Genomic DNA, 22245 nt, shown 5'->3' with positions numbered 1-22245 from the left:
TAGAAAAATTTTTAAAGTGAAAAAAAACCATTTCTGGTTATTATTCAAACTACTCTTAATGGGGCAGGAAACAAAGTTGTTGGTGTGTGCCTTCTGTTTATTGCAAGAGCAGGCTTTGAACTTGAATGAAAGAGAAGGAAGGGACAACTTAATCACCTCCTGGCTGCTATTTCCCTGCTGGAAATAGGCAATAGGTTGACAACAGCTGAGGAGAAACCTGCCTACCCACTGCAGGTACCTTAATTACCTTAATCAATACAAGGAGGATGAGCTTGGGAGGACTGGAGTCACCTCAGGAGCAAACGTGGGAATAATTTCCTGTCTCTACTCAGCTTGTGTCTCTTTAGGTTGATGCAGCTGGACTGAACTCTGGTCTTCAACAGTCAGTCCTAATCTATGAGTTCAGTGAGTTTCTGGCCACATTTAACTGTGAGAAGTAGTCTGATGCTTGGTGGTGCCACCAAGTAAGCTCACTACACGTGAGCATCTCTCTAATCCAGATGCTCTGGCAAACAGTGGATGAAAAACGTGTCCCTAAAGCCTCACAATCACAAACAAGCTGTGTGAAGCCTCTTACAGACACACTGAGCAAATGCAAGAGAAAGAGTGGGAATAGGTAAGGAGTGGCTACACCACCAGGACTCCACCAACAGTGTTTTTTGGAGAGAACGGTCTGTTGTGTGCCCTTGCCTTGGATGAGAACTGTGAACCTCAGTGAAACCTCTGGGTGTATATTTAACCATATGACACAGCATGCAAAGAAACATTTGCTCTGAGCACAGGTTCAGAGACACGGGGCTGATCCACAGCAGACTCCATCAGTGCCAGGAGGAGCCAGAAGCACAGGCTGAGGCTGTGTGTAGATGTACCCACAGAGAGTAGGACAATGGGACTGTGAGGTCAGGCCCCTCAGGAGGACCCCAGACAGGTCCAGTGTCATGGACACCACCTCAGCCAAGAACATCTGTGCCCAGCACAAAGTGAAAAGGACACAAACATATCATAGACTTGTAGAATCACAGAATTGTTGTATCACAGAATCATAGAATCAGACTCACAGAATCATAGAACAGTTCAGGTTGGAAAAGACCTCCAGGATCATCAAGTCCAACCTTCAACCAAACACCACCATGCCCAGTAAACCATATCATGAACCATGTCCCAGCCAAGATGGAGGCAGAGCTGAGTAAAGAGGCAGACACTGCTGCTCAGTCAGAGACCTGCCCTCAGCAAGGACCAGGGATGTATTTTGCCTCTTTGTTTCAAACTCTCTTCCTCTTCTGAGGTGATTCTTTTTCTTTTGTGAACAGTAATCCATTGCACATTCACAACAGAGAAAGCTGAAATTATTGTGGCTTCTCATTTGGGACTTTTTTTGCATGTCCTGTCTGCTTTGCTTCATAGTGCTCATGCCAGTGTTTGGATTTTCAATGGCAAGTCACCTAGATCAGGCTCATTAATACCCTTTGTCAGGTAACTTGGTTGCAATACACACACCTGAAAAGTGAATGGAGTGTTGAGCTGATGCCTCCTGGCCTGAAGACATGGGGACATACAGGGGCACAGCCAGCACCAGGCTGGGTGACTCCAGAGCATGGTCCCATTACAAATAGTGCTTTGCCTGGAGGCCCATCCAGTTGAATTAGAAAAAAAAAGAACCATTAATTAGCTTGACTTAAGAGAAGGCTGATGCAGGGCAATGTGACCTTTTCTCTATGTCACATGCCACACGGATTTTAGCTTCCCTCTGATGCTTTGTCACTGCCAGTCCTTGTTTTTTAGATCACTGGATTGCAGGGGGGTGACGGTGACCAAAAGGATTGTGGCAGCAGGAAGAAAGAAAGAGACAGCTTCACTATTCCATGATCTGTATACCAAAGGCAGCAGAGTCCTGTTATACATCTACTATCTATTTTTATCTTGCAATCTAATTGTATATATATATATGTGTATATATATATGTATTCATATTTTAAGTATTACAAATACATAACTTGCCACGTGTACATTCAGTTAAAATACACATTTAAGGTGCGTATTTTAAGGTTAAGGTTAAAATTTTTTTTTACAGAACAACTAAGAATGGCATGGGTTTTACAAGAATACAGAATATAATTGTTCAGTATTGCTCAACTTTTGCATAAAGGTGTTGGAAACAGGAGCTTTATGCAGTTTTCACCAACTAGCTCAATGGATTGCTGAAATAGCCCAATCTACCTAAAATTCGATATTGAATTAACCCAGGCATTGGAAGGAAAGTGATAACAGCAAAATCATGGAGTCACAGACCAGACTGGGTTGGAAGGGACCTTAAAGATCATCTCGTTCCAACTCCCTGCCATGGGCAGGGACACCTTCCTCTAGCCCAGGTTGCTCCAAGCCCCGTCCAGCCTGGCCTTGGACATTTCCAGGGATCCAGGGGCAACCACAGCTTCTCTGGGCAACCTGTGCCAGGGCCTCCCAACCTCACAGGGAAGAATTTTCTCCTAACATCTAATCTAAACCTCCCCCTTTTCAATTAGAAAGAGGTGAGTCTCTCTTCCAGATCTCACCAGAAAATCCAACCCTGATGCCTAGTGCCATCCTAGAAAGGCCATAGTTTTGCAGTACTACATTTTCACTGGCAAAATTATTATGGAGCCTTAAAAAACCAGGTCAGAGAACATCCCCATCGACCACATGAGAAATAGTCTCCATGCAATTCTTTCTTCCAGGTCTGGCTTTTTATCTAGTTTATACCATTGTATGTTTTGACATGAGTGTCTGAGCCTGAGCTTGTCTCCTTCAGCTGAGAGAAATCAATGCCTTGTATAGGAAATTTATGCATCTTAGACACAAGTTTTAGGGAGAAAGAAATTATTTCAGCTAGGCAAGATGAATCTTTTAACTTGAATGTCTCTTTGGAAAAGCAAGTTAATCTAACCCTGTCCATGACACTCAGGATACATCTACACCTTCTCCTTGGCACACTTCAAGGTCTCCCTCAAGACCTGACCCACAGCCCACAGCAGCAATAAATCAGGAATTATAGGTCCTAGGAATAAGGGAAAACCAGTTTTCTCAGAGCACGTGTAATTCTCTCAGCCTCAGTTTGCTTGACAGCTTTGCAGACCATGAAGGACCTGTGGACCTGTTGTCCGTGGGTGACCTCAGGTGTTTCTACACTGCCATCATCTACCTGTGTGGTTTCTGTGGGGTGAAAGGTGGATGGATCTGGGAGCTCACTGAGCCGAGTTTCTCCACAAACCCTTCTTTGAGAGTTGTGTCAACACAGACATTGAGATCAGAGGTGCAGGATTTCATTCTCTGACTTAGAGATTCTTTATGGCCACACTGCTGAAAAATAAAATACAAGGGAAAAACACTTCTCAAATTCCATTGGATAACATTGGCAAGGAATGGCATGTCAGTGTTATACCCACATATAGCTCATGTAGAGCAGAAAAACCTCAGAATGGCTTAAAAAATGCTTTTCCATGTCCCATTAAATCGCTGTGGCTTAAAGTACTGAAGGTTGGTTTTGAAACTTCTCTCGATGAAATCTAAGATTTTATCTCAGCAAAAACACTCCCATCTTACTAAACAAACATGATGTGATCAGCAGTGGGCCTCAGAAAATCCTCTGACATCTCATTATCCCACAGTTTAGATTAGGGCCTTTATAGCTTGACTTCCTAATTCAACCACAGGATCAGCTCTGCTCCTCTCTCCCTCAGTGCTGATATATTATTTCTGTAACATGAAGAGCAGAGCAAAGGAATAGAACATGTTCTTATGACAACAAGTTAATTTTGGCTTAACCTTCCAGTGCTTGCCACTGTAGCCATTAACACTCTGGTTGTTTAAATAGCAACACCAAGTAAATAAGAAATAAACCTTTACTCAAGCAAAAAGCCTCCTGAAGGTGCTGGCTGCATCATTTCCTGCAACACGAAGGGTTCCCTCGTCATTCCTGTTGGCAAGATGCCCTTTCCATGCAAAGATGGACAATGTTGGTCCTATTTACCATGAAACACCTGCGCTAGGTCATCTGAAATTGAATTATGAGGACTTTCACCCCGAGAGCAAGGGAGGATGGAGAGGAAAGCCCTGTGTTGGTGTGGAATTTTTCTCTTTTTATTCCCTTCCTCCCCAAACTTTAGCCTAAGCTTCTCAAAGAAAGACACAGGAAAAAAGACACTTTGCTCTTTGAAAGACCTTCAGCACATCTGAATCCCCACTGCAGCAATATTATTTCCCTAAGCAGCTCCCAAACTGTGAATATAAAAGGATACAAATTCAACACCCTCAAAATAAGAAGAATAAGATAATAACCCTGGACAACGAGAAAATTGCACGAGTTCACTTTCCATGTCAGTATGCATTTCCCTTTAAGCAATTCTATTATTCACACACAGCATTTCTAATCATTCTTTCAAGTGTTTCTATGTAACTTATCAGGGTTTAATGAATGCCAGAATAAGCACTAGAGGGAAAATCCACATAACTGGACACTAACCCAAAGGTTTTAACAAGACCTCTACATTTTTCTCTTTTAATATAATCTTTATTCAAGCACTTGCTGCTTTGATCAGAAATATGGCTTTTTTATTGGTATTATTATTGACATTTTCCCACCCACCCTCTTGCCTAAACCACCATCCCATAACCTGTGAGCCTTCCAGGGTTGTAGTGAAGAGTTATTAGTTACAAAGAGCTTCTTTGAAAACAACATCTACATAAAATCAGTCAAAGTTAACAAACAAACTTCTATACTGATTTCAACTGAATTTGGACCCACAGTCACTTTGCCGAGAACAGTAAAAAAACCCAGAAAACATCCAAAACCTGAATACGTTAGAGAACACAAGTGACTTGCTCAGTCTGCAATAATGCATGGAGGTACTCGCTATCAATAAGAATTCCTGAGGATCACTTCATGCCCAGAAGTTGTCAGTCACAAATTTTGGGACACTTTGCCACTGGAGGTTTGAATGGCTAAAAGAGTGGGTGAGACAGGATACATAAGCAAATAGTACAGGAATTTGTTTTACTTTCAGGTCAAACCATCCTGAATTAATAGCTGCTTTGGAAAACAGGGGGTATGAGAAAAGCAGTCAGCCTATAAATGCTGATTATTCTGCCCAAAGCAACCACTGCTTCCAGCATTACACTAAAAACATGCTAAAATTTGAATCTGCTTTTTTAAGCCCTATCTGGAGTTCTGTAGGATTCCTGTTTGCAGGACACTGTTGTAGACAGCCCTGCACTTATCCTTGAGCTCTGACTGGTTTGGGGTTCTTTTCTCTGGAGTGCTCTTCAGGCATACATGGAGTCAGAGCTTTTTCCAGAGAGCCTCAACCTTTCGAAGAGCAAGGGATGGTTTTAGTTATGTGTGGTCACTGACTTTCATTGGGCTTCCTTCTTTCTTCAGACACAAATTTGAGTGGCTGAGGAAGTTTGTATCCTTGGGTTCTGGAGAGGGAAAGGAGAAAGCAGGTTTCTCTTCCCTCACAAGGATGCAAAGCAGCCACCTGAATCTGATTGCACAGGCAGCTGGGCAGAATAATTTCTCTAAAGCTGATTAGTACATCTTACTTTGTGGTTTCAAACACTATGGAGAACATCACATAATTTTTATGCAATGAGAAAATTACTCCCAGTGGTTCTACGTACAGGTCTAATAGTATATAATAACTTTTAGATTCAGGGAAACCTTATAATGGCCTTCCAGTACTAAAAGGGGAGTACAAGAAGGCTGGAGAGGGACTTTTTACAAGGGGCATGTCATGATAGGACAAGAGGGAATGGCCTTAAGCTGCAGGAGGATAGATTTAGATTAGGTATTAGGAAGAAATTCTTCCCTGTGAGGGTGGTGAGGCCCTGGGACAGGGTGCCCAGAGAAGCTGTGGCTGCCCCATCCTTGGAAGTGTCCAAGACCAGGTTGGATGAGTCTTGGAACAACCTGGGATAGTGGAAGGCATCCCTGCCCATGGCAGGAGGTTGGAAACTGGATGATCTTTAAGGTCCCTTCTAACCCAAATCATTCCATAATTCTATGGTTCAAAGAGCTGGAAAGGCCCTCAGCAAGTGGCACAGCCTATTCGTCCACCCCACAGCAAGGGCAGGTCAACCCAGCTTCATTCCTGACAAATCCTACTGTTGCTTTATCTCTTAGCTCCCTCTCCAGAGATAAAAAGAAGGCAGTTGTGTCCATCTCCTAACACACAGAGACCAGAGTAAGCCCACCCCTGCTCTAATGTGAGCTGTGCTTTTAATTGTGGTTACTCCTCAGAGCGAGACATGGATAGAAAATTTAATTTATTACAAGGTGCATCAAGAGGACCAAGAAGATCCAAGGATTCTTGCAGCAGTTAGGGAAATTTTTGCTGAGTATTTTCTTCACTGAATATTTATCCAACAGAGCTGCATCTTCTATTTCTTTCATATTTATTTTTGGTACAATTTTGAAGCCATTTGGTGCTGTTGATGAGCTAATTCTATAATTTCATTCACTGAAATGATGGTCAGGCAATGGAACAGACTTCCCAGGGACTGGTGGAATCACCATCCTTGGAAGTGTTCAGTGTTAAGAACATTGTTTATCGGTGGACTTGGCAGTGCTGGTTGAACTCAATGACCTTAGAGGACTTTTCCAACCTAAAGGATTCTGTGATTCTGTCAGTCCCACAGAGGAGAATAAAATATTGCTCTTGCACTATGGAGCTTATAGGGATGAACTTAATTTTCAGTCCAGTAACTCTTGCATCCTGGTGAGCATGGGAAGCAAACAATGAGACAGGCTTAGCCTGATTTTGAAATGTGCTTATTAATTTCAGAAAAACCACCACAGGAACAAAGTTTATTAGTGAGTAGGAGGATGTTTCAGGAACAGAGCCCAGCTGAAAATAATCAGCTCCCTTTAATTAATTGCATACAGTTTTATTGCATAACTGATGGTTTTAAGCCTTGGCCAATTAGCTTGTCAAACACAGAAGTTAAAATCTATATTGGTCTCTTAAGAAAGATCTATGCCAAAGTTTTAATTCAAGCTGCCTTATCCAAGCAACCAGAAAATAGGGCCTTTTGAAACTAGAATGATTGGGCAGTTACCCAGATTTAGAAAAAAGAATAGGAAGGACGAAGGCAAGAAAAAAAGCAAGGACACAGAAGTCCAATATATTGCTCAGGTCCATGACTTCCATTGTGGGGCAAATTGCAGTTGCAAAGTTACCTTGTCTTGATAATTATTTTCTAAGAGAAGTTGAGGTGCTGTTGTCAATTTAGCATGCCTACAACAGAGAAGAAAAAAAAGAAAAAAAACCCACCCCTTTTCATTGAAAAGTTCTCCGAAAGCATTTTATGATGCTGTGGTAGCTGCCTCACTGGTTCTGTGTCTCTTCCCCCAGCAACTGCAGAATGCAGAATGATTTTATAATCATATCTATTCAGAAATATATTTATATTTATCATGTTTATATATTTGTATATTGAAATGAATATAATTTTTTACATATTAAGTTAATAAACATGTTCTTGGCATGATCTAAAACTGAGTATTCAACATAACTATCCCAGATGAAAATATTTATTTTCCAGTTTCTTACACACAATGCCAGTAAATAACTTTTTTTTCCAAGGCACTGATCTGTTTCTCCAAAAACTCACTAGGAAATGAATATGTTCTTTTCAACTAATTATTTTAACTAAGCATTATATTATACTCATGCTACGTATTCTGAGAACCCCATGGTGCACATAGTGTCAACCACATGAGCTTTGAACTTTGGTAGAGTGATGACATCCATGTCAAAGCTATGCTTTACAAATTGAGATTTTGCATATTTTGCCTCAGTAATTATCTTGTGAAATGCAGCTTTTGTGTGTAGCAACCTCTTGGCCCAAGCTTTCAACATTTGCATCTTCACTCACTAAAATGCTCTATTAAGTCATTGTCCTGAGTGCACTGTGGTTGAAACTGCAATGGATGGTTGTGCACTTCCTGTTGATTTTTGGTGTGCATGTCATAGAATCATAGAATCCTGGAATGCTTTGGGTTGGAAGGGACCTTAAAGATCATCCTGTTCCACCTCCTGCCATGGGCAGAGACACCTTCCTCTATCCCAGGTTGTTCCAAGCCCCATCCAGCCTGGCCTTGGACACCTTCAGGGATGGGGCAGCCACAGCTTCTCTGGGCATCCTGTGCCAGGGCCTCACTACTCCCATGGTTAAAGAATATCACCTGAGACCACCTACACCAGAGCCCAGTGCAACCTGACCTTGAATGTTTCCAGCAATGAAGCAGCCACCACCTCTCTGGACAACCCATGCCAGTTTTTCACCACCCTCATTGCAAAAACTTCTCACTTATATCTAATCTAAGTCAACCACTTTCTGGTTTAAAACCATCAACCCTTGTCCTATTGCAAGATCTGCTAAAATGTCCGTCCCAGTCTTTCTTAAAAGCTCCTTTTAAGTACTGGGAGGCCAAAAGAAGGTCTCCCCATAGCCTTCTCTATTATACAAACATGTGTTGCCACACAGCCCTGAACTATCTCCAGAGCAATTACATTTTGGGCCAAATGAGTCAAAACTGCTTGCTTGTTAGTGTGATCATGAAGTCTGTCAAAGCAGACAAAGACTGTCAAAACTTAGAAGCACAAAGAGGAGAGCAAGGCAAGCTAAGGTCACACAGGCAAAATCTAAGTGCTTGCCTGCTTTAGTAATGCCACAGGGTCACTGGTAATTACTAGTATGTAATTTTTCCCAGTGTTTTGTAAGGGACTGAAACTCATTTGGAATCACACCATACCAGATGCTACATAGACACTTCTGTAGTTCCTGACACTGAAATGTCCAGAGTCATTACAAACTAATGAGTGGAGGGGAAAAAAAAGAATTAACCTCATTTCACAGGGTAATCTAGTGACTTCCTTACTGTAAAGGTCGTGAGGCCCTGGCACAGGTTGCCCAGAGAAGCTGTGGCTGCCCCATCCTTGGAAGTGTCCAAGACCAGGTTGGATGAGGCTTGGAGCAACCTGGGATAGAGGAAGGTGTCCCTGCCCATGGCAGGAGGTGGAAAGAGCTGGTCCTAAAAGTTCCTTCCAACCCAAATAATTCTATGATTATATTCATTATCTGGGACCTCTCCTCAAAACTCAGTTGCTCAGACATCCTTAGCAGTCCTGCTCTTCAGTGTCACAGTGACACAACTCTCCTGGTTCAGAGCTGATTCATGTCCTGCCAGCCCAGAGCACAGACAGACAAGTCAGAGTTTGCTTGGAAGAGGCCATGTCAACATGACCAAGGTGTGATGGCCCCCACAAGATCCAGTATTTCAGTTACACTTTCACATCCCTGACATCAAAGCACAGGGCAATAATTCCCTTGCTTTTCTCATGGCTCTTTTACAGCACTGATCCAGCATGGAAAAATTAAAGATGCTTTATCTGAAACATCCACGAAGGAAATCCTGTGTCTCTGATGAACCTGACTTCCTCAATTTCCTGTTTGCTGCACAGCTGTCTGCATTGGATGGGTCTCAGGGACATTTTTTTGGACATATTTGCGTACCTCTACTGGAAGCCAGGTTCCTTGAGCTGGAACACAAGGGTCTATAATCTTTTAAAAAAAATTAAAAATCACAGTGAAAACAGAAAGAATGAAAAGAAAACAAACCAATAAAGAATCTATCCTGTCATAACATTTGAGGTTCTGGTATTTGCTGGCCCTGGAGTAGGTTCAAGATAAATGAAGGAAATGTGTATTTCATTAAATGCTAATATTTGGAAGATAAGAGGAAAAAATGATGAAATGCTCCCAAGAGCAGTTGTGAGGACAGTGCCTGTGTGTATATAAACACAAATGTTTGCATACACACAAACAGATCGTCGTGATTCGCTCTGAATCAGAGCAGGGCTACGTAGGAAGAATTAGACGGAAAGGAAAAAAGACAGCAGTTTTCCCAGGTCATTGCACTTCCTATGCATGACAAGGGATTTTGCACTTCTCATTCTCCATCTCTTTTCAGAATTGCAATTAAATACTTCCACTTTTTTTTTTCTTTTGCAAATGAAACTTGATCTTATAAATAATCACTGAGTCACATATAGGCACACAAAAAACATCTCAACGCTACACTAACAAAGCTAAACTGTGCTAGGTGCTTTAATAATAGGGCTGGTAAATCAAAACCCAACCAGCTTTTTCTCAGTGGATGCCATACTTGCTGCTGGTTAAACTTGGAGGTCTCTGCTCCATTCCACCCCAGAGGAGTCTGTGTAATCCCTTGGCTCCTGCCCAATGCAGTCTGTAAAGTCAGGACACAACATGTTTGCCTCCTGGGAACACAGCCCTTGGGCAGCAACAAGGGTCACAAAGTGCCCAGAATTCTTTTGTTAATTAGCAGATGCAATGCAAGGGAACTAGAATGTGGGATTTGAGGCTCCAAATACTCAGGAAAGCATTTGATGTCTGTGCTTCAAACAATGCAGCAGAGCAGGAACTGAAATTTTCACAAGGGATAGACAAGGCTTAGATCTTTCAAAGAACATGAAAAAATAATGAATCTCAGCAGTTTATTTTCATAAATAGTTCTGGACACAGTTTTTCACAAAGACCGTGGATAGAAAATAATTCACTGGCCACAGAATTTTTTCCCTGATAACCTTCAACCTCTACCGCAAGCCCATAGGTTCTAGAGTTTAGAGATTTTTTTTCTAACACACATCAAAAGAAAACTTCATTTTGTTCATTGCAGCTGAACAGCATTTCAGAGCAAACTTTCAGACAAAATCTTTCTCCAGGCATAAATCTATCAGGGAAAAAGAAAGGCATCTACTGTAGCAAATAACATAAAAGTATAGAGTATAAAATAAAATTAAATATAAAAGTAGAAGAAAGTGAAAAGCAGGTAATATGATGGAATGTTACAGTATGGGCTGTCAAACTGATTGCATGAAATCAGTGGTACTCTTGGATCAAGGGCATTGATCCATGGTAACCTCCTTGCAGGTGGGCAACACCTGCCAAAGAATTGATTAAAGGCCTTGGTCTAGGTTTCAGGTAAGGGCAAACGGCACCAAGGAGACAATTTGGTTACTGATTGGGAAGGTTGTGGAGGTTTGGTTTTGGAAAAGACCTCTGAGATGAAGTGCAACTGTAAGTGTAACGCCACAAAGCCCCCCTAAACCATGTCCCTCAGTGCCACGTCAACGCGTCTTTCAATGCCACAGCAGAGGAGAATCAGGAGGTAAAAAAACCAGTTCCATGCAAAGTGGAACTTTGTGTGCTTTACTACAGAGCTGTGGCTGGATTCCTGGGCATGAACTAGTGTGCAAAAGTTTTTCCTTTAGTTGAGATACAAAACTGGAGTTTCTCTCCAGAGAACATTTCTTGGTAGCTAAGATACGGGTTCCAAAGGGACAACCAACTTTAGAGGGACAGAGAGGTTCACTCATAGAGTTTTTCTTCACAGACTGAAACTTTTTTCAACCTGAAGGAATCTATTACCTTGAGGACTTATCAGTCGACTACATTTATTTAAAATTAAAAATGTGTTTAAAAGGACTTGGAGGGAAACTATGTACACATATATCTGCACATACACTGCACAATCACATAAACCTCATGCTTGAAGAAAGCCAGCCTAAAAAAACAGACAGAAACCTGATGTATAAATACCAATAAATTGACTGTGTTTGCCAGATTCACTGATACATTCCGCAAAACTCAGGAATTTGATCCACTGGGTGCCAATCCAGCAGATCTCTGCGGTGTTCATTCAGAAATGTGTCCCACACAAAATGCCCAACACCCTCTAAAATAGGTTAGAAAGCTGCTTTTCAGTCCACAGGACTTGATCAGTCCCACAAAGAGAGGAAAAGAGGAAAAGAGATATCCCTTGGTGTTTGTGCCTGCTTCTCTTTCAAATGGAAGTAATGGTGGTTTAATGGGGTATGAAAGGATGTTTTACTGGAAACAATGAGGAACAATTGTCTAGCTCACGTTTCATTTCACAGGTCATTATTGCATTAAGAAGTAAATCGACCAAGTCCGGTAAATAACAGTCTGTGTTTTGCCCAAAGCTTCAAACCAACAATCTTAGCAGTCACCAACTAATATCTTTGTCATTTTTAACCCTTGCAGGGATCTGCTGGGGGCTAAACAATTATAGTCTTCACCCACCCCTAGCAGGTAAGCATTATTCATTTTATTTCTCATCCCTTCTTCCTGCAAACCCCACGAGGCTGGATTTTTTTGAGTTGTTGTTTTGTTTATTAGCCAACCTAGCCAACTGTGTGTCTGGTGGCCTTGAAAAACAACACATATTTTAGTGACTGCTGCAGGCGTCTTTAAACAGGCTGCTTCCTCTGCAAAATTAATTGTTGCAAAATGCGGTGCTTCCCCTGTGAAGCTCCACAAACTCCCACTCAGCAGTTTGGTTGGATTATAGATATGTCTCTAAGATCTAAGGGAAATAATATAGTTATGCTTGTAGGATGCAATTCACATTTCTTTTCTTTTTCCTTTTTGTTTTTTCTTTTTTTTTTCAATTGCATAAACACAACCATCTTGCCTCCTTAAAGGTAACAGCCAGCAAGCCTGGAGAGGCTGTTCCATGTAGATATTGTCCTCGGCTCCATCACTGCCTCACTGGAGCAACTCACTTCTCCATTTCCCTCTGTTTCTCCTGACACATTCTGGTTTGATTATTAATATCAGCAGCTTCTGCAATAGCTGCATCAAAGGCAGCGTGGGCAGCAGCACAAGGGAAGTGACCCTGCCCCTCTGCCCCACTCAGGTGAGACCCCAGCTGGAGAGCTGCCTCCAACCCTGGATTTCTAGCACAGGAAGGACATGGACCTGTTGGAGCAAGTCCAGAAGAGGCACCGAGATGATCAGAGGGATGGAGCAGCTCTGCTGTGAGGAAACACTGGGACAATTGGGATTGTTCAGCCTGGAAAAGAAAAGGCTTTGGGATGACCTAATTGTGGCCTTCCAGTATCTGTAGGGAGTCAACAAGAAAGATGGAGAGAGAATATTGACAAGAGCATAGAGTGACAAGACAAGGGGGAATAGATTCAAATTGAAAGAGAGTAGGTTTAGATTGGGTATTAGGAGAAAATCCTTCCCTGTGAGGGTGGTGAGGCCCTGGCACAGATTCCCCAGAGAAGCTGTGGCTGCCCCATCCCTGGAAGTGTTCAAGGCCTGGTTGGACAGGGCTTGGAGCAACCTGGGATATTGGAAGGTGTCCTGCCCATGGCAAGGGGTTAAAAATAGATGATTTTTAAGGCCCCTTCCAAACCAAACCATTCTGTGATTCTCTGTGATTGTTCCAGAAGATGCTGGAAAAGTTTCTGGGTGGTATATTGTAGGAATAAAACCTAACAACTGACTCAGATTTGTGGGCATCACCAAGGCAGGAATGATAAGTAAGAATGAAACAGTTCCTTGGGAGAATATGAAGGTTGTCTGAGCAACTGAGCTTTGAGGAGAGGTCCCAGATAAGGAATAGATTCATAGAATGGTTTGGGTTGGAAGGGACTTTAAAAACCAGCTCATTCCAACCCCTGCCATGGGCAGGGATACCTTCCACTAGACCAGGTTGCTCCCAGCCTCACCCAACCTGGTCTTGAACATTTTCAGGGATGGTGCTTTCACAGCTTCTCTGGGCAACCTGTGCCAGTTTTTTTTCCCTGGTGCTGTTAACTCCACTCAGACCCTGTACACCATTTTCTGTGGGACTCATCTCTACCCTTACATGTTGTACAACCTTTCAAGCTTATTGGCATTCCACGAGAACAGGCAGGCTGTATGACAGGAACCAAGCACATGGGCTGGGAGACCACCTCTCTTTCTTACCCAGTGGTCACTCTTTGTCTTCATCAGAAGCATTTAGAAAGTCCTAATTACCAAATCTTTCTCATCTTTGCCCCATAAATCAGTGAGACCCCAAAGATTCCTGAAGGCCATGGGGATCCTTTCAGAATTTTTAAAATAGGTGCAGAAAAGGCCATTTGAACTTTTTTGGTGCATTCTCCACCCACTCAAGAAAAGATCGGCTCTGTTGTTACCATTGATAAGGATTCTACAACTCACTCAGGCAAGCTACACACGTTTCTTTGTCTTTATTTCAACAGTTCCTCCCAACACCTAAAATCACCCTCATGAAACTTCAGTCCATTATTTCTGATTGCACAGACTTTGGGAGCAATTTATTTCTCTCTGCTCCACAGCAGCCTTTCATATTTTTGAAGACCATTCCTAAGTCCCTTATCCACCTCCTCTCCTCAAGACTGAGCGACCCAACTTTTCCAGCCATTCTACAAATCTCCTCTTTTCTACATGCCTAATAATGTTTTTCACCTTTAACTGTCAGGCTCCTAAATAAATCCATGAGTGGTGTGTCCAACAGTTATTCAGGTTCCATGGACCACCAATGCTTTATGAGCCGCAATTTAAGAACCACTACACTGAAACAGAAGCCTCATTGTATCAATGATAACGTTATGCTTGGGTTGCAGACAATATTTGTATACAGAAAGGGAGAGAGGTGGGTTTCAAATCCATAACTGGAATCCTAAATGAAAGTGACATGGTGTTTTGGGGGCACTGAGACCCCAGGGAAGCAAACAGGTTCTCCGAGATTTCACAAACTCTAAAAATGGTGACATTTTTCTAAATAGCTCCTTAAATACAGGAATTGAGTTGGGAAAATGAAAAACCTTCTCTTTTATCCTCAGGGATTAAGGCTAAGAGGAGAAGCCAAGAGTTTCTGATAGCAAGTGTAGGCACAAACTATTTGTTGGCACATCTTCAAAAAGGATTGCTATCCTAAGGGGCAAAGTTATCTCCCATTGTCAGGGACCTGACTTCATAATCAGTTTTTCCAAAATTCATTTGGATAATCGTTCCTAATAGATATGTACACATATTTTACATTTTATGCAGCTGAATATCAGTGCATGACTGTTTGAAAGAACCTGAGGAATTTGGAAAAGAAGCAGAAAGGGTGGCACAAAAAGCTAAACTCCATTTACAGCAACAAATGTGCAAAATGGTTGGGTTTGCCCAAGGTTTTCTTGGCTTCATCAGGAGAAAAGAATTTGATACCCTTATTTGATGGGAACAAGGAAATAAAGTTTGATAGGTTTATACAATTGTACATTTGCAGATATATAATGTGTGTGTGTATATACATTGCTCTATGCTGATCACATGGAAAATGAATAATGTCATTCATCTCACACATCCCAGCTTCAGAATTAAGGAAAAAGCATCCCTGCAAAAGGAAAATAGCTGTTTTTTAGAGACTGAAATGCAGGTGAGTGTGAGGGAAAGCAATTTATAGTATTTCAAAATGGAGATGTGGCATGGCTGCCTCAGCCCCAATGCTGACCTTGTTTGCTACATCCCCAACTCTTCTCACTTCCCCCACAGTTTTCCAAAAGAAATCATGCAGAGGAGTGGTTTTCCTTGGGAGAGCTGTCCCCTAAGGAAGTCTCATGGTGCCATCCAGATCATAGAATCACAGACTGGTTTGCATTGGAAGACTCCAAAAAGTTAATCCAGTTCCACCCCCTGACCATGGGCAGGGACACCTTCCACTATCCCAGGGTACTTCAAGCACCATCCAGCCTGGCCTTGGACACTTCCAGGAATGGGGCAGCCACAGCTTCTCTGGGCACCCTGTGCCAGGGCCTCCTCACCCTCCCAGGGAAGAATTCCTTCCATAACTCTAATCTAAACCTGCCCTCTGTCAGTTTAAAGCCATTCCTCATTGTCTGCTCCTTTTCAACTGGTGGATTCTCCACCCACAGAATTGTCCCTCACTCTGCTGTACTGCAGTTGGCAGAGCCAATTCTTTAATTCAGTGTGTTCAACCATCTCACCCCTGATGAGCCACCACATAGACATCAAAGATATAAAAATAACTTAATTTCCCTTTGGATTACTTTAAACTTTGTTCTCCTATGAGCATTACAAAACTCATCCCAACTTTATTCTCTGCTTTTCAACTTAATTAAGGTCTGCTGAAATCTTTGCTAGAGATGTGTTTTCAGGAAAATTAAGAATTACAAACATTTTCTGATCATATTAGGTTTGGTTTTTATAAAACAATAGCTTGGTAAGAGCTCTTTTAATGTCCTCCATTGCTATTTCCAACCCATTTTGCATGGGCCATTTATTGCAGAAAAAAGCAAATTTCTATTTGTAAGCAACAACAACAAAAAAATCTGTAGAGGAAAACAATGCTGATATTGCATTGTATCATTCCTTGTAAATCTACCAAACCTGCATTCTCTTCACAGACATCTTTGATTACTGAATATGATTATGCATAGCTAGTGTGACTAGTCATAGTCCTTGGAATATTAAATATTTATGGTGCAACATTTTCACCCAGCTTTAGTCCTAACTTATACTGCCGGCCTGTGTCTCAAAATTCTACACTTCCCCAACTATTATTTGAGATTTTTATTCAATAATTATAATTACCAGAAGAAGGAAAATTGTACAAAAATCTTCAACCCATATCCCAAGTTATTTTGGACTGGTTTTACCTAGATCTGAAATTTTATCATATTTCTGATGAAACCAGCAAACTTCTGCATATTCATTTATGACTTTTAACTTCAGTGTTACATTTCAAAGGGTTTTTGACAAGAGTTTTTGATAAAATTGAGTGTTAAATGTCTGCATAACTTGCTTCAGACAAGCATTTACATATTAAACACTTTCCTCTTTGTGATTTAGAAAATGTACTGATTACCTCTAGAGAGCAGGCAAGACTACTGAGCAATTTCACAGTTTAAGATTTGTCTGGATTGAAAATGACATGGGAAAACATAATCTCAATGATTTGCTGGTCAGATAAAAAGTTCATTTGTCCACAACATACTGGTCCTCTGACCAATAGATTCACACTAGAGCTGAGTCAATTAAAAACAAAATTCTCTGGGATTTTTTAAAGAATAACTGGAAAAAAAAACATAACACAACTAATTTTTTTTGTTTGTTTGTTTATAATTGTAGTTGTCCCATCCTTGGAAGTGTCCAAGGCCAGGTTAGACAGGGCTTGGAGCAACCTGGGATGGGGGAAGGTGTCCCTGCCCATGGCAGGGTGTTGGAAATGGATGATCTTTACGGCCCCTTCCAATCCAAACCATTCTGTGATTCTATGGTTTATTGGAACAACCTCTCCGTGGACATGGTGGAGTCTCCATCACATCCTCATTTTGAGGTTTTCAAAATGCAGTTGTACAGGGTGCTAGATAGTGCTCCTTTCCCACAAAAGGGTGGACCATATGAGCTTTTGAGTCCACTTCCAATCTGGTCTGTTTTATGATTCTATGATTTTTCAGTCCAAATTGCTTTAAATAACAACTAGAATGTATCTGTCAGCAGGAAGAAAACATATGTCTGCAGGCTCTAGACTAAAACTTGAAAGACTTGGTTTCATCTCTACAATTCTGTGTATTACCCACTTAATGGGTCAATCTCTCTTTGCTCACTGGAGAGGACATTAGTGAACTCTAGTGGAAGATGTCCCTGCCCATGACAAGAGATGGAATGAGATGACCCTTAAGGTCCTTTCCTACCCAAACCATTCTAAATTCTATGGTTCTATGACAATGCTGGAGACAACAGAAGTGGAGACAGCTGGATCTTCTACCAGTTTCAGGGCCTCGGCTACATTTCCACCAAGGGAAGACAGTGAACTTCAATGTCTCTAGGAGTCATCACAGACTTCAGATGTGAGGAACTGTGATAACAGAGTCCTATGAACACTGCAATAAGTGTTAAAGGCTGAGCCTTAACTGCACAACGATGGTTGTATCAGCTGCCCTTCATGGAGTTGGGGTTTTAACCTGGACAGAGGAATCAGTTGACTACACAGACTGTTCACTTATCCTTAATTCCTCAACAAGATACTCCTGTTTATAGCTAATTCCACTGTACAGCTTATGATTCTGGTATTTCCTGTATCATGGAACCATTTAGTGCTCCAGGCCTGGCCCCAAGCTCTTTTGCAAGAGGCTTGCTCTAGACATGAGTTTTAGGAGAAAAACATTTTGTCATCCAAAAAATGGCAGCTCAAAGAGATTTAAATAATTACAAATTCATGTTAAACTCATTAAATTGTTTTGGATAATTTGAAAAATAGTACTTTGAAAGTTCCTCATAAATTATTTAGGGAGGAGGGTGTTGGAAAACATTTAATTTTAAACTTTTTCAGCATTATATTTGAAAAACAAAAAAAAAAAAGATTAAAAAGGACTCTCATAATAAAAAGCAATTATGCTTTGTTGGACTCAAACCCACTTTGTTGTTACTCTTTTTTTCTTGCAGTAGAAATAATAATAGCAACAAAAGTCTTGGATCTGTTCCCTCCCGTTTTGTTCTTTTTTTCTGAATCCTGTGGTTTATCCAGAAAACTAAAACTTCATTTCGAAGTGAACAATTCTGCTTCTTCAGAAAGTCACAATAAAAAGCTTGGTCTATGAGCAAAGAGTGAACTCAGCAGGTAAAAGTTTGGGAAAACAAAGGGGAAAAAAAAGTGGGTATAGAAATAATAATTTTCATAAATTCTGTACCAATTGCACCTTCAATAAAAGACATCATGTGAGTTCAGGAGCATTAATATCATTCTGAGTGATCCCCTGTGGCCCAGTTATGGCTCTCACAGCCTCTTCCTTGAGATATTACTTATTCTGATAAAACATCTCCATAGCTTTTGCATCCCTGAAGTGTATTGAGTGTTTCTGTTTGCTCTCCATGGAGTAATTGGAGTATCTAGAAATGGGTAAGGGACAGTAATTTCAATCTGATTGGCCAAAGTGGAAGCTTGAAGTGAACATATATATACGTCTGTATCATAGAATCATAAAATCATATAGTGGTTTGGGTTGTGTACCGGTTTGGCCAAATTTAGAAATATATCCTCTGAGAGAAGGCAGGTCACCAGCCCTCCCCCACCAGGTTCGGTAAAAAATAAATTTTCTTCAAAGGAAAGTGAAAGAGAGAAAAACTATCTATTTAACAAACACACGGGAAAAGGACAATAATGCTAAATAATAAAAATCTCTCACTGTGGAGAAAAAACCTGGGAAAATGTTAGAGTCCTCCCTTTGGTCTCCTCGGAGCTGGGGCTTGGCCCAGGGCCAGGCCCTCTGCGCTCAGGTGAAAGTCCTCCTGATGTGCTCTGATATTGAAGCAGTCCAGTAGAAAAGGGAGAAAATCCGAAATTCCAGGGAAGGAAAATGTTCAACTCTCAGTCTCTCTCCGGAAAAAAAGAAACTGAACAACTGGCCAAAAGCTGACCGGGCAGCAGCAAGCCGGGTGCCTCCTCCCTCCCCTGCTGCAGCTGGAAAAAAGTTTCTATCTCTGTGTGACCTTGAACAAGCTGCAAACTGCTTTGAAAAAGTTTTGCTCAGTTTTTCCTTCCCCCTCTCAGGCTCAGTTTAAAGGCATAAAAAGGCACAGAAATTAATTTCTGGGCATAGGGCAGCGATATGGGATACACATCATAAAGTCATCCCAAGACAGGTTGGAATGGACCTTAAAGATCATCCAGTTCCAGTGCCCCTTCCAAGCCATTCTATGATTTCATAATTGTATGACAACACCACCATCTTCACTGGCCTTGAAGCACTGTCATGCCAAGGGGGAATTGGGTCCTACAGAATCATTAAGGCTGGAAAAGGCCTCTAAGGTCATCAAGTCCAGACTGAATGGATGCCACCTTGCCCACTAAACCGTATCACAAAGGGCCATATCTATTTGGTTTTCTTAATGCTTCCGGGGATGGTGGCTTCACTCCTGCCCTGGGAAGCCTGGTCCAATGCCCGACCACCCTTTCTGGGAAGAAATTTTTCCTAATATCCAGCCTGAATCATCCCTGGTGCAACTTGAGGCTATGTCCTCTTGACCTATCACTAGTTTCCTGAGAGAAGAGGCAGATCCCTCTTTTCAGGGAGTTGTAGGGAGTCCCCCTGAGCCTTCTTTTCTCCAGACTAAGGAACCTCAGCTCCCTCAGCTGCTCCTCATAGGACTTATATTCCAGACCCTTCCCCAGCTCCTTTCCCTTCTGGGGACACACTCCAGCCCCTCAATGTCTTTCTTGCAGTGAGGAGCTCAAAAATGAACACAGGGCTCGAGGTTTGGCCTCATCAGTGGCCAGAACAGGAGGATGATAAGTGCCCTGGTTCCTGTTGGCAGAAGATCAGTGGGAGCAGGAAGGTTGAGATTTTTCCCCAATTTGTCTATCCTGGGAGCCTGCATTGCACTGTGAAAAATACTCAACGCTACAACTTTCCAGAAGGAGAAGGAGGAGGGAGAGAAGGGAAGAAGACAACCATGAATTCACCTTATCATCAAGCTCTGCCTTTTTCCAAATGTCAACCTCGAGACAAAAGGAACCTCAGGTCAGAACGAGAAAGGCAGAGGAATTTAACACACATTTGTGAAGGGAAGGAGAAAAATACCCCCGTTCAGATTTGGGCAGCAAAAAGAAAACACAGCAATTTCATGGTAGCCTCAGAGGCAGGCAACATTTACCATATGCTGTTACCTCCATTACACAAGGAGATAAACCTTGTGGAGTGAAGGTTGCACCCTCAGCACACTTTAGATGGTGGCGATTCCTCTTACACCTATGACTGTGTGCTAGGATGTGCTAAAAATGGTGGGAATCTGAATAAAATCCAGGTTTTGTATGTAAATATAGTCATTAATATGCAGGTGCTAAGTAGTAATAGTGCCAGAGCATTAGTGCTTGGATGTGATTCATAATTAGGGTGGTAAAGGTACACTAAAAATCAGTGTTTGCATCTAGACAACACATTAATCAACTCTGTAAGCAGCCAGCTAGAGCGGGATCCTTTGAGGAAAAACCTTACACATTTTGTTTAAAGATTAAAGTTCTTCATGTGTTTAATCAGTTTTAGAGTGTGAAGGAAAACAGGATTAATTACAGTCCCTCCCATCAGTCTCCCATACCAGCAGAGTCACAAACTATGCATCTCTACAGCAAAATGGCCACCATCAGCAGCAGGCACAGGGAACACTACTTGCAATTAAAGAGTTTATTTGGAATCAGAAAGATGAGTTTTAATCAGAAGGACAATGGAGCCTTGCTGTGGGAGCCTTCAGAAAGTGGTTACTGAGCAGAATGGGCCTTTTTCTAACAGAGGGGTCATCAAACTTCTGGAGTGGGTTTTCAGCTTGATTATCTCCTCTGTGGGATGTGGATGAAAATCCTTGTGGGGCCAATTATTGGCATTATTTTGCAGTTATGTGGTGTTTTCATGGCATGTGTCCCTTAATGCTCTCAGAGGGCTTTGCAAGGGGCAGGCAGAATCATAAAATCACAGAATGGTTTGGGCTGGAAGGGACCTTAAAAATCACCTCATTCCACCCCCTGCCATGGGCAGGGACACCTTCCACTATCCCAGGTTGCTCCAAGCTCCACCCAACCAGGCCTTGAACATTTCCAGGGATGCGGCAGCCACAGCTTCTCTGGGCAGCCTGTGCCAGGGCCTCAGTACCTTCACAGGGAAGAGTTTCTTTGTACCATCCAATCCAGTGAACCAGACTCTAAAGGGGGGCTAAAGATGCCAGGTGAAATGATTCTGCAAGAAGGCAGAGAGGAAGTGGTGGACACAGAGCTGCACAATGAGTCACCCCAGACCTCTACAGCACAATTCACTACATCCATCCTGGAAAGGAATCAAACAACTGGGACCACCATCACCTCAGCCTCAGTTGCAGATGTCAGTGAAAGTCACACCTCATGGCTCAAATGTCTGCATGACTTTGCAAACACTCCCGCCAGCACAGGGGCACTTACCAGCTTCTGAGTAGAACTGTGTCCATTCAAATTCTGACTTTGGGAAAACAGAGACAGGTGGCTCTAGATCCAGGACACCTCCATCCAAATCCTTGAAAAGGGCTTTCCTTGAGCCTTTGCATCTCTTTTCAGGGAGCATGGTGTCTTCAGAGGTTTGTACACTGATAGGTAGGGAAGGTAATGTTATTGTTGGTGGCTTGGAACAGCCAGGAAAGCCTATAAATTTCTATGCAGGTCATTAAAGACTGGCTGCCACAGAGGAAGGTACCTGTAACAAGACAGGGTTGTTGAGGGGAACACCACATCTCATGTGAGAAAAATATAGGACAGTTGAGATTAATCTTTTTCTAAACAAGGGTCTATATCGACTACAGAAGGTCAGTGTGTTTGGATCACATGCCTAATTTTTGGAT

At 42.0% G+C, this 22245-nt stretch overlaps 1 protein-coding gene across 2 annotated transcripts in view; it reads right to left on the bottom strand.

The window, feature by feature from the left end:
- PKHD1 (PKHD1 ciliary IPT domain containing fibrocystin/polyductin) overlaps positions 1–22245 on the bottom strand; it is a 244280-nt gene that overhangs the window by 46192 nt on the left and 175843 nt on the right. For both annotated transcript variants that reach the window (XM_032104486.1, XM_032104487.1), the window contains exon 59: positions 21833–21993. In XM_032104486.1, the coding sequence (XP_031960377.1) occupies positions 21833–21993 (161 nt within the window). The remainder of the gene's footprint in view (positions 1–21832; positions 21994–22245) is intronic.

Source organism: Corvus moneduloides, chromosome 3 (assembly GCF_009650955.1).
Source record: "Corvus moneduloides isolate bCorMon1 chromosome 3, bCorMon1.pri, whole genome shotgun sequence".
Classification (NCBI taxonomy): domain Eukaryota; kingdom Metazoa; phylum Chordata; class Aves; order Passeriformes; family Corvidae; genus Corvus; species Corvus moneduloides.
The sequence above is the reverse complement of the archived record's forward strand: the minus strand, read 5'-3'. Positions and strand labels throughout refer to the sequence as shown.